This window comes from Hoplias malabaricus, chromosome 17, assembly GCF_029633855.1.
Source record: "Hoplias malabaricus isolate fHopMal1 chromosome 17, fHopMal1.hap1, whole genome shotgun sequence".
NCBI classification, from domain to species: Eukaryota; Metazoa; Chordata; class Actinopteri; order Characiformes; family Erythrinidae; genus Hoplias; species Hoplias malabaricus.
In genome coordinates, this window is record NC_089816.1 from 30,815,932 (window position 1) to 30,831,134 (window position 15,203).

The following is a 15,203-nucleotide window of genomic DNA, read 5'->3' on the forward strand; positions in this document are numbered from 1 at the left end:
AGGCGTAGCAGTGTGTGAACAGTGTTTAATACTGTGGTGTAGCAGTGTGTGAACAGTGTTTAATACTGTGGTGTAGCAGTGTGTGAACAGTGTTTAATACAGAGGTGTAGCAGTGTGTGAACAGGGTTTAATACAGAGGTGTAGCAGTGTGTGAACAGTGTTTAATACAGAGGCGTAGCAGTGTGTGAACAGTGTTTAATACAGAGGCGTAGCAGTGTGTGAACAGTGTTTAATACTGTGGTGTAGCAGTGTGTGAACAGTGTTTAATACTGTGGTGTAGCAGTGTGTGAACAGTGTTTAATACTGTGGTGTAGCAGTGTGTGAACAGTGTTTAATACAGAGGAGTAGCAGTGTGTGAACAGTGTTTAATACAGAGGCGTAGCAGTGTGTGAACAGTGTTTAATACTGTGGTGTAGCAGTGTGTGAACAGTGTTTAATACAGAGGAGTAGCAGTGTGTGAACAGTGTTTAATACAGAGGCGTAGCAGTGTGTGAACAGTGTTTAATACAGAGGAGTAGCAGTGTGTGAACAGTGTTTAATACAGTGGTGTAGCAGTGTGTGAACAGTGTTTAATACAGAGGTGTAGCAGTGTGTTAACCGTGTGTAACAACAATGCAGCAGTGTGTAAGACAACACTCGCTCTTATTTGTGATACAGTCACAAACTGAGATAGCATTTTGAGACACATAATTAATTATTTAATTATGCAAGACCAACAAGATTTTTCAGTTACAGGAAATAAACATCTGCCACTCAGTGCTTTCCCATGTAGCAGTGACAGTAACCCACAAAAACCTTTCCTCATATAATGTTACAAACCAATGAGTAAAAATCTTTAACTACTTAAATGAAGGTAATTTAGCCGAACTGAGATCTTATTTTCACTAAGTAAACTAACAGAGCTGATATAGCCCAAAGGAATCTCCCAACAGACTTGAACGTACATTAGGGATGTCAGAATACTGACAGGGTAATAACATTCTTCTTGTTTGTGGACAACTTTCTTATTGTAGGACAACTATGATGGGAATACCTTAGTGGAGGTAATGAAATTGTTTAGCATCTCTTTTGCTGTGGAATAACACCCTATCATGTAAACCAGATCATGCCTATTTATGCTTGTATCTATGGCTGGTAACCTTCCCATTCATCAATTTATAACCAAGAAAAGTGACTATATCGTGAAATGCTGGCTCCGATTTATATGACTATATCACAAATAGGAGTGACCGGATTGGATAAATATTTGCATAAAGCCTGTTAACTTGCTAATAACAGATGCTGAATTGAAATAGTAAAGATTGCACTATTTGCTTCATTTGATTGAGGCCAGTTTGAGTGAAATTTCCAGCTGAATGAACAAACCCCTTTTAAATAGAAGAATAGCTACAGAAACACTGTGTTTGATTACATTCCCAATCGGAAACTCTGATTACATTCCATGCGTGTGCATTTTCATTACTACGGTTGTAGTGGAGATAAACTGAAATTTTAATCAGATTATAGAGAAAAAAGAGTTCAGTTGTAATCTACAGTTGGAACAAATTCATCTGGATTGGAGAGAATCTTAGCATGTAAACAAAGCCGCTGTGTGCTGGAGAGGTCTTCAGTGTTGTTATGGATTATAGCACGTTTGCTCAGAGATTTGCTGAATGAGGCTTTAAGCAGTGGTTCAGTACAAAACCCAGCAGCCCTCCTTCAGAATGTGGTTCTTATTCTCTCTGATTCTTTCATATCCACCCACTGTACTCCTGCTGAACACTGCTATACACTCTACATCTCTCTCTCTCACTCTCTCCTCTTTCATCTTTATGTCTCTGTTCTTTATCTTTTATCCAGCTCCCTCTCTCCCACCAATGCTCCCCACTTTCTTTCTTTCTCTCATTCACACGTCACTCTTTCCCCTTTCTCCTTATCTTTCTCTCACACTATTCTCTCTTATTTTTACCATCTTTAATTGCTTTGTCTTTTCTCTCAATGCTTCTATTTTATTGTCCATCTCTCTGTCTTTTATTCCCCCAAATTTTACCAGGTTTTGTTTTTCCTTACTCTCCATTTTTCTCACTGTAATATGTCCCTCATTCAATTTACCTTCTTCTACGTTTCAGCTTCTTTCTCTTGCTCTTTTCAGCCTCTGCTCTTCTGGGAGGCCTTTATGCTAGATATTGGACAGTGCTGTGTGGATTTGAATTATTGCCACAATCTGCAAAGAAAGGTACTTATGATTATTTCTGGATCAAAAATGCCACTCCAACTCATCACAAAGGTATTGGATGGTGCTCAATCACTCCACAGTTCCACTCCTGCTAACACAACACCACTGGCCATCTACACACCCACAGGGTACAAGTCCAACCGTGCTAAGTGCATCTCCAGGCTTTCCCTAAAGATAGGGCCAAAGCTTATGTACAGCTTATGCCTATGTATACTTCTTTGACTCCACCCAATATTCTGCAAGCGGACATGCAGTCTCTTCAAAATCACTGACTTGTACTTGATGGGAAATTAAATACATAGAATGTTACATCTTATATTTCTGAAGATATCCCTTGTGTGTTTTTATGTTGATTTAACATTTGTAAAATCATTTAAAACCATTTGCATTCATCATAATGTTCACACAATATAAAGTCATGGTTTCCAAAAGGTGTGGAAAAAAACCCCAGATTTGTGAGGTTTTGATATGACAGCGATGATATATTGATATGAAAGTGGCTTATTGAGTCTCTTATCAATCTAACCTCAGTACGCCTATAGAGAGTGGTAAATGCCAGAGGATAAGTCCAATAAATATTGGTAAAGGCATTATTATTTTATTATTCTACAGCACACAGCTTTCATTTCCACTGAGAGCGGACTGCAGACTACAGGCTCGTGGGTCAGACAGCAGGGAACAGGGCCTCTATTAGACTGCATCAGATAAAGAGGAAGCAGCTCTCCTTTCAGGACGGTGGGAAAGAGCCCCAAAGTGGAGAAGCTTTAGATGAAGGCAACAGAAACAGCTGGATGCCCAGCTGCTGAGGATCATTATCCTCACACTGCACTAAAATTCTACACACGCACACCCACATTCACACACACAAGACGACACTGCTTAGGATACCACCTCTTTATACTCCTACACGTCCTAAAGTTTGTAGACACACCTTATATCTCGGTAGACCACCAATACTGCCTCCATAGGATGAGCCTTAATTAAAGCGGTCAACATTAAGACACTGCAAGTAATCAAGCTCTATTATTGCTTCAGATTTGAAAATATCCATACAGGAGTGCTATGTGGGGCGGCACGGTGGTGCAGCAGGTAGTGTCGCAGTCACACAGCTCCAGGGGCCTGGAGGTTGTGGTTTCGATTCCCGCTCCGGGTGACTGTCTGTGAAGAGTGTGGTGTGTTCTCCCTGTGTCCGCGTGGGTTCCCTCCGGGTGCTCCGGTTTCCTCCCACAGTCCAAAAACACACGTTGCAGGTGGATTGGCGACTCAAAAGTGTCCGTAGGTGTGAATGTGTGTGTGTCTGTGTTGCCCTGTGAAGGACTGGCGCCCCCTCCAGGGTGTATTCCCGCCTTGCGCCCAATGATTCCAGGTAGGCTCTGGACCCCCCGCGACCCTAAATTGGATAAGCGGTTACAGATAATGAATGAATGAATACTCCAACCCTAAAACCTCCTCTTATATATATCCAAATAAATGGTGTGTACTTGCAGTTTTAAACAATTAATCATGGACCATTCAAGAAAGTTTTATTGTTTTTGTAGGTTAGTCCTCTTCATCTGTTTTTTCTCCAAAACATGCATATACTTGTCCTGCAAATATACAAAAGCTAACCCACACTCACACATAAACCCACCTTGTTTTGACTCATCAGATGTAGCCGGGAGAGTGAGTCTCAGAACAGACTTTCCCAAAAAGCCTTTCATCCTCTTAAATCAAAGAGCGCTACACAATGTCCCAAGCCCCTCCATATGCATCCGCTTTTCACTGCTAAACCATCCCTCATGCCATGCAGCTCTGTCTTCTATATTTCTCCACTTTCAGAATAAATCCTTCTATTTCTGACATTATTTTTTTTAAAGGGAATTGAAAAACCTCTTGAAATGCAAAGTACTTTAATGTACAGTTTTTAACCCAAATAATTTAGGGTCATTTCTGTTGGTTATAACATGTTCATACACAATGAAATAAATAGATGGAGCAGCAAAAATAAAGCCAGAAAAATGTTACAGTTTTCTGTAATGTCTTGTAACGGTCAAAATGAGGTTTGTTGTCTTTGCTGATTTCCTGAATGTAAATAAGTAAAAATATCCACTTGAGAGAATACTGTCAAATATAAAATTTTTCTGCATATTTTAACACACAATGTCAATGTATCTGCTGAATTATATACACTACATAAAAACAAATACTATATATATATATATATATATAAATTATTTAAAGTATTAAAAAAGTATCAAAAATTTGGTACTAACAAAGTGATATTCACAAGTGCAGAAATGTACAGTAGCGTGAATATAGTTTTATAAGTACCGCCTTTCGTCATGGTAAACTGACTTACATATACAAAAGCTAGCACTGATCAAAACAGAGCGTGCTTTTGATTTATCCTGAGTAGTTGCTGTGTTAATGTCCTGGCATTTTAACTGAAGTAACTGTGACTGCCTTTATTTAAGGTGGAAAGCTGCCAAATAAGAAGCCAACATAAAATATCTGCTATAATCCAGAGCCTGCATATACTTTATATTCTTTATATTGCATTTTTCTTAAACATGGGCGAGGAGGGAGCTGCTGTGCTGTGCTGCTCTTGTTTCAACCTAATGGACAAAGTTTGCTTTCAGTGTTTTACACTTTGTGACACATTTAATATCAGTGTCAGACAAATCAATGACATTGTATTGAAATATTGGTGAAGCAAGAGCGATTTTGAAGTGTTTTTAGCGAGAGCAAGGGCTTAAACAAAGGTCAGTATTTCCTTCTTTAAAAACTGAATACCATTGCATTGATTTAGTTTAATGTCATCTGAATATATTATGGCGCTTTACTTCAGTTCCACCTTAAATGGTGAAGCAATTACACCTTGCACCTGAAGCTACAGCAACATACAAGGTGGAACTGGAAGGTCTGGACAATAAAGCGTGGAGTAGAAGTTGAATTCTGCTACATAACAAACATTAGGCATTGGAGATAATACATTGTTTGTGCTTCCAAAGTCATATTATGCCCTAAATTGAATTAACTTAAATATACTTCACTGAAAAAAAAGTCATATAATTTTAAGCTCATGGTTTTGATATTACACTGCTGATATACCAATGAGAAAATTTTACCCTGATTCCCAGCTCCACGTTCTCTCCTCCATAGATCTCCATGCCTTCGTCCAGCAGACCAATCTCCTCAAAGTACTCTCGGTCCACCACAAAGCAGCCAATCAATGCTGGGCTCCTGGTAAAAGCAGGAAGAAAACCAGACAGTGATTCATCAGCTTTTCCTGAGGTGAACTTCAGGTGTTCGCCGTGTGTCACACATCCCCCACTTACACAGAGAGGAACAGCTCGGGACGAGCACCATCAATAATGCACAGATACAACACAAACTCAGAGCACTCAGACTTCCTCAGGCATCTTTCAACAAAACCCAATTACAGCACTTCTCACTTTCTCTCTGAGTAACAGCTCACTTTCCCATTCAAATAGCACTAGCCCTCAACCCTCTTCATTACAAACACATACCTATCACAACCACTCACTGGCCACTTTACCAGAAACACTAACCTTTTATTTCCACTCACTGACTACTTTATTAGAAGCACCTTCATCTTGGTTTAAAACTGAAAATGTTTATTATGTAAAGATTAGGGATGTCCTGATAAAGTTTTCTTGGCCCTGATCCCGATCCGAGTCTCTGCCGATACAGAGTCCTGATCTGAAACTTTACATTATAAGTACATTATAGTTGTTAAAATCAGTCCAGTGTATCTACTTGACACTAAATATCTCGCATTAAGAAAGGAATTGCCTGCATCCAAGCCGCTGCTTAAGTAAACAAATGGTGTCTTCACAAACAACTCATATAAATATTACATTTATTTTTATATGAAATCATCTATCTATCTACCTATTGTTACGCCTTTCTAGATACCCAAGTATCTACAATCCACACTGCTCAGAACACTCAATCCACACACACTGACAAGAAGCAGCAGCCAAACGTGCACAGCATACTCTCGACCAGGAACGACTGTCCACCTGGAGGACTGCATCGGGCACTAGGGTTTCTCCCAGGACAGAGTGCCAATCCATATCTGGGCTCACACTCATTCACTCACACATACAGACATTCATTCACATACACACTCATTCACTCACACACCAGGACAGTTATTAGACAGAAGCCAATTCACCTACCCTCCATGTTTTTGGACTGTGGGAGGAAACTGGAAACCCCGGAGGAAACCCACGCAGACACAGGGAGAACATGGAAACTCCACCCAGATGGGACTTGAACCCATGAACCCCAGGCAAACGTGCTCACAACTAAGCCACCGTGCCGCCCTAATATCTAATATTATGTTCATGTATAAAGAATTAATTTGATTCTAAAAGTCAGTGAGCTTTATTGTCATCACAGATGTGTTGAGGGAGAAATTAAATGTAGTTTCCTCATGACACTGTGGCCAATAATAAGTTATATATTTTTTTCAGTACAAACGTGTCTTGAGAATCCTGTGGAAGTAACTAAGCGCTGCAACAACAACCCTCGTACCAAGTGATAGATTTCCACAAACAGAAACTACACAGAAAAACAGATACACCGTATTTGTTGACAGGACTCACATTGCGTCACGCCTAATGCCACAGTGTCATTAACATAAATATGTCAATGTGATGCAGCATGTGTAAAATCATTTTAGGACCTAATGATGATTTAGGCCCTTACACTGAAAATCATATCACAACAAAGATAACACAACAAGTTATGCCTAGTTTTGCTGAACTGCGTTTAAGCATCTAACACACTGACCTTTCAGTAACTGGGAAGCAGTCATTCATCAAATATACATCCTTCTTATTAGACGTCCTTGTAATTCATTTAAACCCGTATTTCTAAAAACGGCATGAAATGTGACATCTGTTATGTTTCATACCTGCTCCTTGAGCTCTGGGGTGCAACTAAACTAGCCTCCCCACCAAAGACTAGACACTTACTTTACACATAGGCACTCAATAAGGAAAGCCAGTCATTCAGTGAAGCCAAATGGCAAAAGCCTTGTCTAGACAAAAAAGTAATTGCAGCCCTTCCCCTAGTGCAAACTGTGCATTAACAGATTAGTTCTCATGTCAATGTGCAGCTAAAACATTGGAGTCTCTAATAAATAAGCCAGTGAATGTCAAAAATCAAAAGCAACTAAGTGAAACTTGCCAGAATTATATCAAGCCAAACTGGAACAACCAGACACAAGGACATTATTCCCTACAAAACAGTCAAACTAAAATGCCCCAATTCTGATTCATTTTCTCATGAATAAATTGCCAGAAGGAAGAACCTTCAACACGTTACTTTTCACTGTGGATACAGAGTAACTATTTTGAACCAAATGCATTATTCTAACGTGTTTTCTCAAGAGATTAATTAGCTTCCCTTGAGTTCTGCATGGAAGCTCATCTAAACTACAGACTTCTTAACAGTGGATGCTATTGCACTACGTTGCTATAATCAAGCCCTCGTTTAATACATTTTCATAGGTTAATTTTCAGACATTCTTTAGCCAAGAACTAATCTGTACATGTGGTATAGTCATATGCAAAAGCCTGAGGAAAGTGGAGGTCGGTCAAATGGTATCAGATTTGATACATTACAATTGTATGTAAAATTATGGCCAACACTGGTCAAGTAGCAGTTGATTTTCTAAGTGAAAAAAACATTAACATTTTCTCTATTGATGTCTTTTTCAAGCTGAAGGCCATAACCCAATGGGGGACCAAATCGTAGGAGTTGTTTCTGTATCTTCATGTTTTAATTGTGTACGTTAATAAAATGTAAAAAGTGAAAGTTTGGTTTAAAATAACAGTTTAGTTTAAAGTTAATTCAAGCATAAAAAACATATACTCAAAATGTCTGCTGCTTTTAAATAGCGTTATAATAAAATGTCCAGTAGCTATCTATTGAACTGTTTAGGGAAGAACACATTTTAATGTAAAGTTGCTGTTTATTTGCTGAATTTAACTTTTTGGAAAATATACACCATAAAATGTGGCCTGTAAATGTCATGTTTTAAATTTGATATTTTCTTTCAATATGTGAAACTTATTAAATAAATACAATTGGCAGACAAAAAAAAGCCTAATTTATGTTTGTTTTTTACCTCTAGACGTGTTCACTTGTCTTCACTCAGATAATTAATATGTCATTTGGTCAGGGCTGGTCAAACCTCTGTGTACTGCTGTAGTTTTTCTATTCCAGTGAATCCTTTCCTACCTGATTGGTGCCGTGTGGTTTTTCTGGGTCCACCAGGATCTGGGAGGGTTGAGGTAACGGCACCATAGCTCCCAGTCAAAGCCCTGTGCTGAGAGAGGATACTCCTCCACCTCAAACGTGTCAAACTTGATGTTGTCAAAGGAAGGAGAGATGACCCGTCTCCTGTCTTCCTGGATCCTGTGCAAGATGGGCTCAGCCCTTTCACACACACAGACACACACACTAATTCCAACCAATAAATATGACTCACTAAACACACACAGTGCTATCAGCCTGGGAGGGTGAGGAATTTATTTATTGGACCACATCTAACACAATGCCCCAGGACACTTAAACATGCTAGGAAGAGAACACCAACTGCCCAGATCTGTTTGCCAGCTAGCAGATGTCTGCATTAGCTAGCACTGCATTTGTGATAACAGAAGAAATAGGGACATCCTACCTACTCAGACAGTGAAGCTAACTGTGCTCTCTTGGATTTCTGGCCTTGGCTGACTGACACAAAGATGACTTCCTAATAACATCATACTATTTTTTGTAGTAACATTTGTCACTATAAGGAACAGTTATTCACAAATGATTGAGCTCTTTGAACAAATGATCTGTTTTGTTGATTTTCAAAGTGTAAATAAGACACAATAAAACAACCAAGGAACAAACTATAATATATTTGCGCATTTTACCCCACAGTTTTTATTTATTTGCTGAGCTTTGATAAAAAACAAAACCCAGCACATAAAAATGCAGAAAACATATTTGCTGTGTTTCAGGGTCACCCTGAAGGCAGACTATTTTTAAATAAAGTTTGATTAACATTAAAAATGAATAAGAAAATAACCTCCCCTTTAATGTTGGTCCAATATGTTAAATGCCCAAATCTGGCTGCACAGTTGTAGAGGGTCCCGAGAGTGATGCTCTCGTTTAAGCACAATTTTAAACACTCCGAGCTTATTTACCACACCAGCTTTCTTCTTATCAGCTCAAGAGCTGAGTCACTCTGGACTCCAGTCAAAGCTGTCTGAGGTAGTTTTCATGTCTTTGACAGGTTGAGGAGGAAATTATTAACAGGTACGTAACATCTTTAGGAGGATGACAGCTGAGCTTCATGCAGTAATCTCAGGTGAGATTATCAGCTGATGGAGTTCTGTGGGTTTGGAGGAAAGAGTACAGGGTGCTACATGTTCTTCAGCACAAAAAGAGCTCAGTATCAACTCATATAAGAATGCTGCCTTAATTACAATACAGACACCAGTAAAACGACTCGTGCGTGTGTGAAGACAGCTTCTTTCAACATACCTGTCAATATAGAGTGAAAAAGAGCCCTTGCCCTATCAGCATCAGACCACAAGTTCAATCCCAAGAGTCAAAAAGGGCACAACTGGACTCAGTTTCTCTGAATAAATGCCGTTGCATCTATGACATTTGTCAGATATCATTTACAGATGACAGAGTCGTTTACAGATTTCAGGTTTCTAGGTATTTGGAAGTCTTGCTCAAAGACACTAGTGTTCATGTCTAAGCTGGGAACTGAAACCCAGTCTGCTGTGTAGAAAGCAGCTACCCACTATGCCACACATACTATCAGACACATCAGCTATCGCAGTATAAGGAAAAACGAGCATAACACAACTGGCAGTTAACATTGCCCTTTTAAACCTTTGAGCTGTTCAGTGACAGTTAAAAAAATCAGTCAGTTAAAATGGTTATTGTTTGATGGCAAAATAAAATGTAAAATACTTTTGATATATTCAAGATCAACGCTTGCACTAATAATGACTTCTGATATAAAGAAAATATCTAGACTCACCAACCCACATTAAACTCCACATGAGCATCAAATAAAGCAACTACTGGAGCAGAGGCGGCCCGCCATCCGCTCACACGAGCCCGGATCAGACCCTCCTGTCTGGAATGACGAACCACCTTAATGAAGTCTGGATAGTGCTGATTAATCTCCTCCACAAACCTCTGCAGATTCTCCCTCAGCTCAGCTGCAGAGAAGAGAAGAGAGAAATAGAGAAATGATTAAAGAGAATGTGACAAAGAGCGAAAGAAAAAGATGAACTAATGAAAGACAAAGTATGAGAGAACAGAGAAGAATGAAAGACAGAAAAGAGAAAGACAAAATTTAAAAAACCCATAGTGGGCCACACGGTGGCGCAGCAGGTAGGTGTCGCAGTCACACAGCTCCAGGGACCTGGAGGTTGTGGGTTCGATTCCCGCTCTGGGTGACTGTCTGTGAGGAGTGTGGTGTGTTCTCCCTGTGTCTGCGTGGGTTTCCTCCGGGTGACTGTCTGTGAGGAGTGTGGTGTGTTCTCCCTGTGTCTGTGTGGGTTTCCTCCGGGTGCTCCGGTTTCCTCCCACAGTCCAAAAACACACGTTGGTAGGTGGATTGGTGACTCAAAAGTATCCATAGGTGAGTAAGTGAATGTGTGTGTTGCCCTGTGAAGGACTGGCGCCCCCTCCAGGGTGTATTCCTGCCTTACACTCAATGATTCTAGGTAGGCTCTGGACCCACTGTGAACCCGAAATGGATAAGCGGTTACAGATAATGAATGAATGAATGGAAAAACATAGTTAAAAAGTAAGTAAGAAGAAGAAAGTAAATATGAACAGCAAGGAAGGCAAAGAAGTTGGTATGAAATAATAAAACATAAACAAAGAATTGAGATTAGAAGCAAAGACAGAGACAATAAAGAAAGGAAGATGGGAAAAGCAGGTGAAGAGTGGAGTCACTCAGAGTGGATGGAGACATTCCCCCTCCGTCAGCTCTTTATTTCTTGGCTGAAAGTTAGTGTTTGGATGGAGGTGTGTGAACATTTATGAGAAGAGACAGAGTGCGGGAGTCTGGCCTGAGCCTTTTATTACATTCTAATCTAAATTCAGCTGCACTCTTCTCCTGCACCGGTGCACTGTTTACTCCACTAAATCACATCACTCTCTGCTATTTGGCTTTTTATTGGTGCCTGGGAGGAGACTGGTGATTGCTGCTCTTCGTCTGCCCTCTGAGCTGTGTGTTTATTGCTGTATGTCCTTTTTCTGTGGTCAGCACATGGAGGAACCTGTAGAACCAACCACACACTCAACCGTGTGTGAAGTGTAACATCCAACAGTGTGTGGAGAGCTGGTGAAAAACCCACATCACCGTGGAGGAATCATAAACACAAGCACAGTCTGCTCTTCAAACCCAGTCTCAGGCTTATATTACATTACAAATTATATTACATTACACACTACAAAAAATCTACCTTGTCCTTTATAAACAAGGGTGGACAAAGGCATACCACATTGCCAAAAATGCGACAGAAATTAGAGTTTAAATGCAATAAGTAGTTGCAGGATTTGTAGATATTTTGCACTCTACAGTGTATAATATCATCAAAAGAGTCAGGGTCTCTGGGGTATATGGTAATGTGATCTTTAGTGTCCAGGACAGTTTGATTAACTGAAGAACGTTTTAAAAATCTCCTTTCAAAACTGGATCAAATGATGGCTGGTTTTGTTTTCATGAAGTAGGTCCTATTTTTTCTGATTCATGTCACTTCCTAATTAAGCTGGTAGTTATATCCAAGGCCTTCAGTTAAGCTCATAAATGCCACAGCAATGGGATAACTTTCTTCAACGTACCTTCGCAGACACCACTGATACCAACATCTGATTAGAATGTGCTGAAGTTTTTAAAGATTTTGAATCTTGACATATTCTATTCCACAAGCTAGCATTGTAGGGCGGCACGGTGGCGCAGCAGGTTAGTGTCGCAGTCACACAGCTCCAGGGACCTGGAGGTTGTGGGTTCGATTCCCGCTCCGGGTGACTGTCTGTGAGGAGTGTGGTGTGTTCTCCCTGTGTCCGCGTGGGTTTCCTTCGGTTTCCTCCCACAGTCCAAAAACACACGTGTGTGTGTGTCTGTGTTGCCCTGTGAAGGACTGGCGCCCCCTCCAGGGTGTGTTCCTGCCTTGCGCCCAATGATTCCAGGTAGGCTCTGAACCCACCGCAACCCTGAATTGGATAAGGGTTACAGATAATGAATGAATGAAAGCTAGCATTGTTCCCTGAGGTCTTAATGAAACATCTGTCACATGCTTTGCTCAAAATACCACAAGTATCAAACAACACAGCACCATGTCCAGTTTCAGTGCCTTCACATTTTAGAGAATAATGAGCGGAGCTCTTCTGTTTTTTTTTAGGATTTCTGAAGGTAGTTCTCAAGCCCCTAAGTTGTTGAATTCCATGTATTTTCAATAGGCAGGCCACAAATAACTGAATGGATTATGTTATTTCAAAGTTATTGAATTGGTAGTTTTTATAATATGCGCCATTTACAATGAAAGAAGAGTTTCAACCCACGAGGACATGCAAAGAACACACCAAACTCCTCACAGACCCCTGGAGTTGGACTTAAACCTCACAACTTCCAGGTCCCTGCAGCTGTGTGAATGCGACACTACCTCTGCGACACTGTGCCACCCCAAAATATATTCAGTATATATAAATAAAATGACATCAGCTATAGAATGGTTTAGGTGGATAATGACGGAGTGGGTACCATTTGCCTTTTTATCATTTTACTGCAGTCAAGAAACATTTCGTCTGAACACTGGTGTGTATTTGCATTAAATTCCCTTTAAACACTGGGCTTCAGTGAAGACTTATTCTACTCCTAAAAAGTCCTTATTTTAAAGTGCATTCACTGCTGAGACAGATGTTTACACAGCTTCAGCTGTATAATCAAATTACCATGCATATTTATAGTTATCTTGTTGAATTTTACATACTGGAAGGTGAACTACAGCATATAATTTTAAGCCTTTTTTCTGTAATATATTATTCATTCATTCATTATCTGTAACCCTTATCCAGTTCAGGGTCGCGGTGGGTCCAGAGGCTACCTGGAATCATTGGGCGCAAGGCGGGAATACACCCTGGAGGGGGCACCAGTCCTTCACAGGGAAACACAGACACACACACATTCATTCACTCACACACACGGACACTTTTGAGTCGCCAATCCACCTACCAACGTGTGTTTTTGGACTGTGGGAGGAAACCGGAGCACCCGGAGGAAACCCACGCAGACACAGGGAGAACACACCAACTCCTCACAGACAGTCACCCGGAGGAAACCCACGCAGACACAGGGAAAACACACCAACTCCTCACAGACAGTCACCCGGAGGAAACCCACACGGACACAGGGAGAACACACCAAACTCCTCACAGACAGTCACCCGGAGGAAACCCACGCAGACACAGGGAGAACACACCACACTCCTCACAGACAGTCACCCGGAGCGGGAATCGAACCCACAACCTCCAGGCCCCTGGAGCTGTGTGACTGCGACACTACCTGCTGCACCACTGTGCCACCCTTGTAATATATTATCACTCAGAAAATACATGATTTGACCAGGAGAACTTAAACATTTAGAAAAAAACTCTATATACTATCAAGAAAGCAGCTAACCACATAGCTTAAGTAAGAAATAATAAAGACATTACAATTACTATTATTAATTTTTGTAGTTACATCACCCCCAGATAGACACAGAAGGTCAGCTGAAACCTTGTTGTTCCTACCAATAGAGCTTTTCTTTTTAAAGTGAGTTTTCTCTGCACCAACACGTTTTCTATCCATCAAAACATTTCCCACTCCACCAACACAGGACAGAAACTAAACATCAGTCGATATCCAGCACAAGCAATCACATTTAAACAAAAGGGAAGAGGATCACATCTCAGCACTAACCCGCCAGTGTGGGATGAGAGAGAGATACAAAGAGAGATTCACTCTCCAGCCCACGCCAACCAAAATGGACTAGGCCAGCGAGAATATTCCAGAACCTCACAGTGGCCAATTTAGTCTTCATGCTCCACATTATTCAACTCCTCTACATTACTGCCTGGGTGCTCATATATTTGTCTTAGAAGGTCAAAGTGTTCTGTATATTGACAAAAAAAAAAAAAAAACGTATGTATCTGACTGGACTTTCTCAAGAGAACCTCAGACAAACGAGAATCTACCTGCATAAGGACAGGAATGTACATAAAAGCCTCCTAAACATTGTGCAAAACCTGACAATTTTTATGGAATAACTAAATTTCTTCAAATCTGAGAAGGTCCATCTGTCTGTGTGTGTGTGTGTGTGTGTGTGTGTGTTAATCCTTCCAATGAAAAGGATAATTTTAAAAGCATGTAGGCATTGCAAGAAGCTTATTGAGAAAAGGAAACAGACAAAAAAAATCACGGTGGCGCAGCAGGTAGGTGTCGCAGTCACACAGCTTCAGGGGCCTGGAGGTTGTGGGTTCGATCTCGCTCCGGGTGACTGTCTGTGAGGAGTGTGGTGTGTTCTCCCTGTGTCCGCGTGGGTTTCCTCCTGGTGACTGTCTGTGAGGAGTGTGGTGTGTTCTCCCTGTGTCCGCGTGGGTTTCCTCCGGGTGACTGTCTGTGAGGAGTGTGGTGTGTTCTCCCTGTGTCCGCGTGTGTTTCCTCCGGGTGACTGTCTGTGAGGAGTGTGGTGTGTTCTCCCTGTGTCCGCGTGTGTTTCCTCCGGGTGACTGTCTGTGAGGAGTGTGGTGTGTTCTCCCTGTGTCCGCGTGGGTTTCCTCCGGGTGCTCCGGTTTCCTCCAAAAACACAGTCCAAAAACACACGTTGGTAGGTGGATTCAAAAGTGTCCGTAGGTGTGAGTGAATGTGTGTGTCTGTGTCGCCCTGTGAAGGACTGGCGCCCCCTCC

General features: G+C 41.0%; 1 protein-coding gene across 1 annotated transcript in view; it reads right to left on the bottom strand.

Annotated features, from left to right (window-relative positions):
* Nucleotides 1-15,203, bottom strand: part of galnt18a (UDP-N-acetyl-alpha-D-galactosamine:polypeptide N-acetylgalactosaminyltransferase 18a) — a 91,006-nt gene that overhangs the window by 26,639 nt on the left and 49,164 nt on the right. The window contains exons 4-6 of the mRNA XM_066648631.1: nt 10,278-10,461; nt 8,471-8,668; nt 5,323-5,437 (exon numbers count right to left, since the gene is read on the bottom strand). Coding sequence (XP_066504728.1) covers nt 5,323-5,437; nt 8,471-8,668; nt 10,278-10,461 — 497 coding nt within the window. The remainder of the gene's footprint in view (nt 1-5,322; nt 5,438-8,470; nt 8,669-10,277; nt 10,462-15,203) is intronic.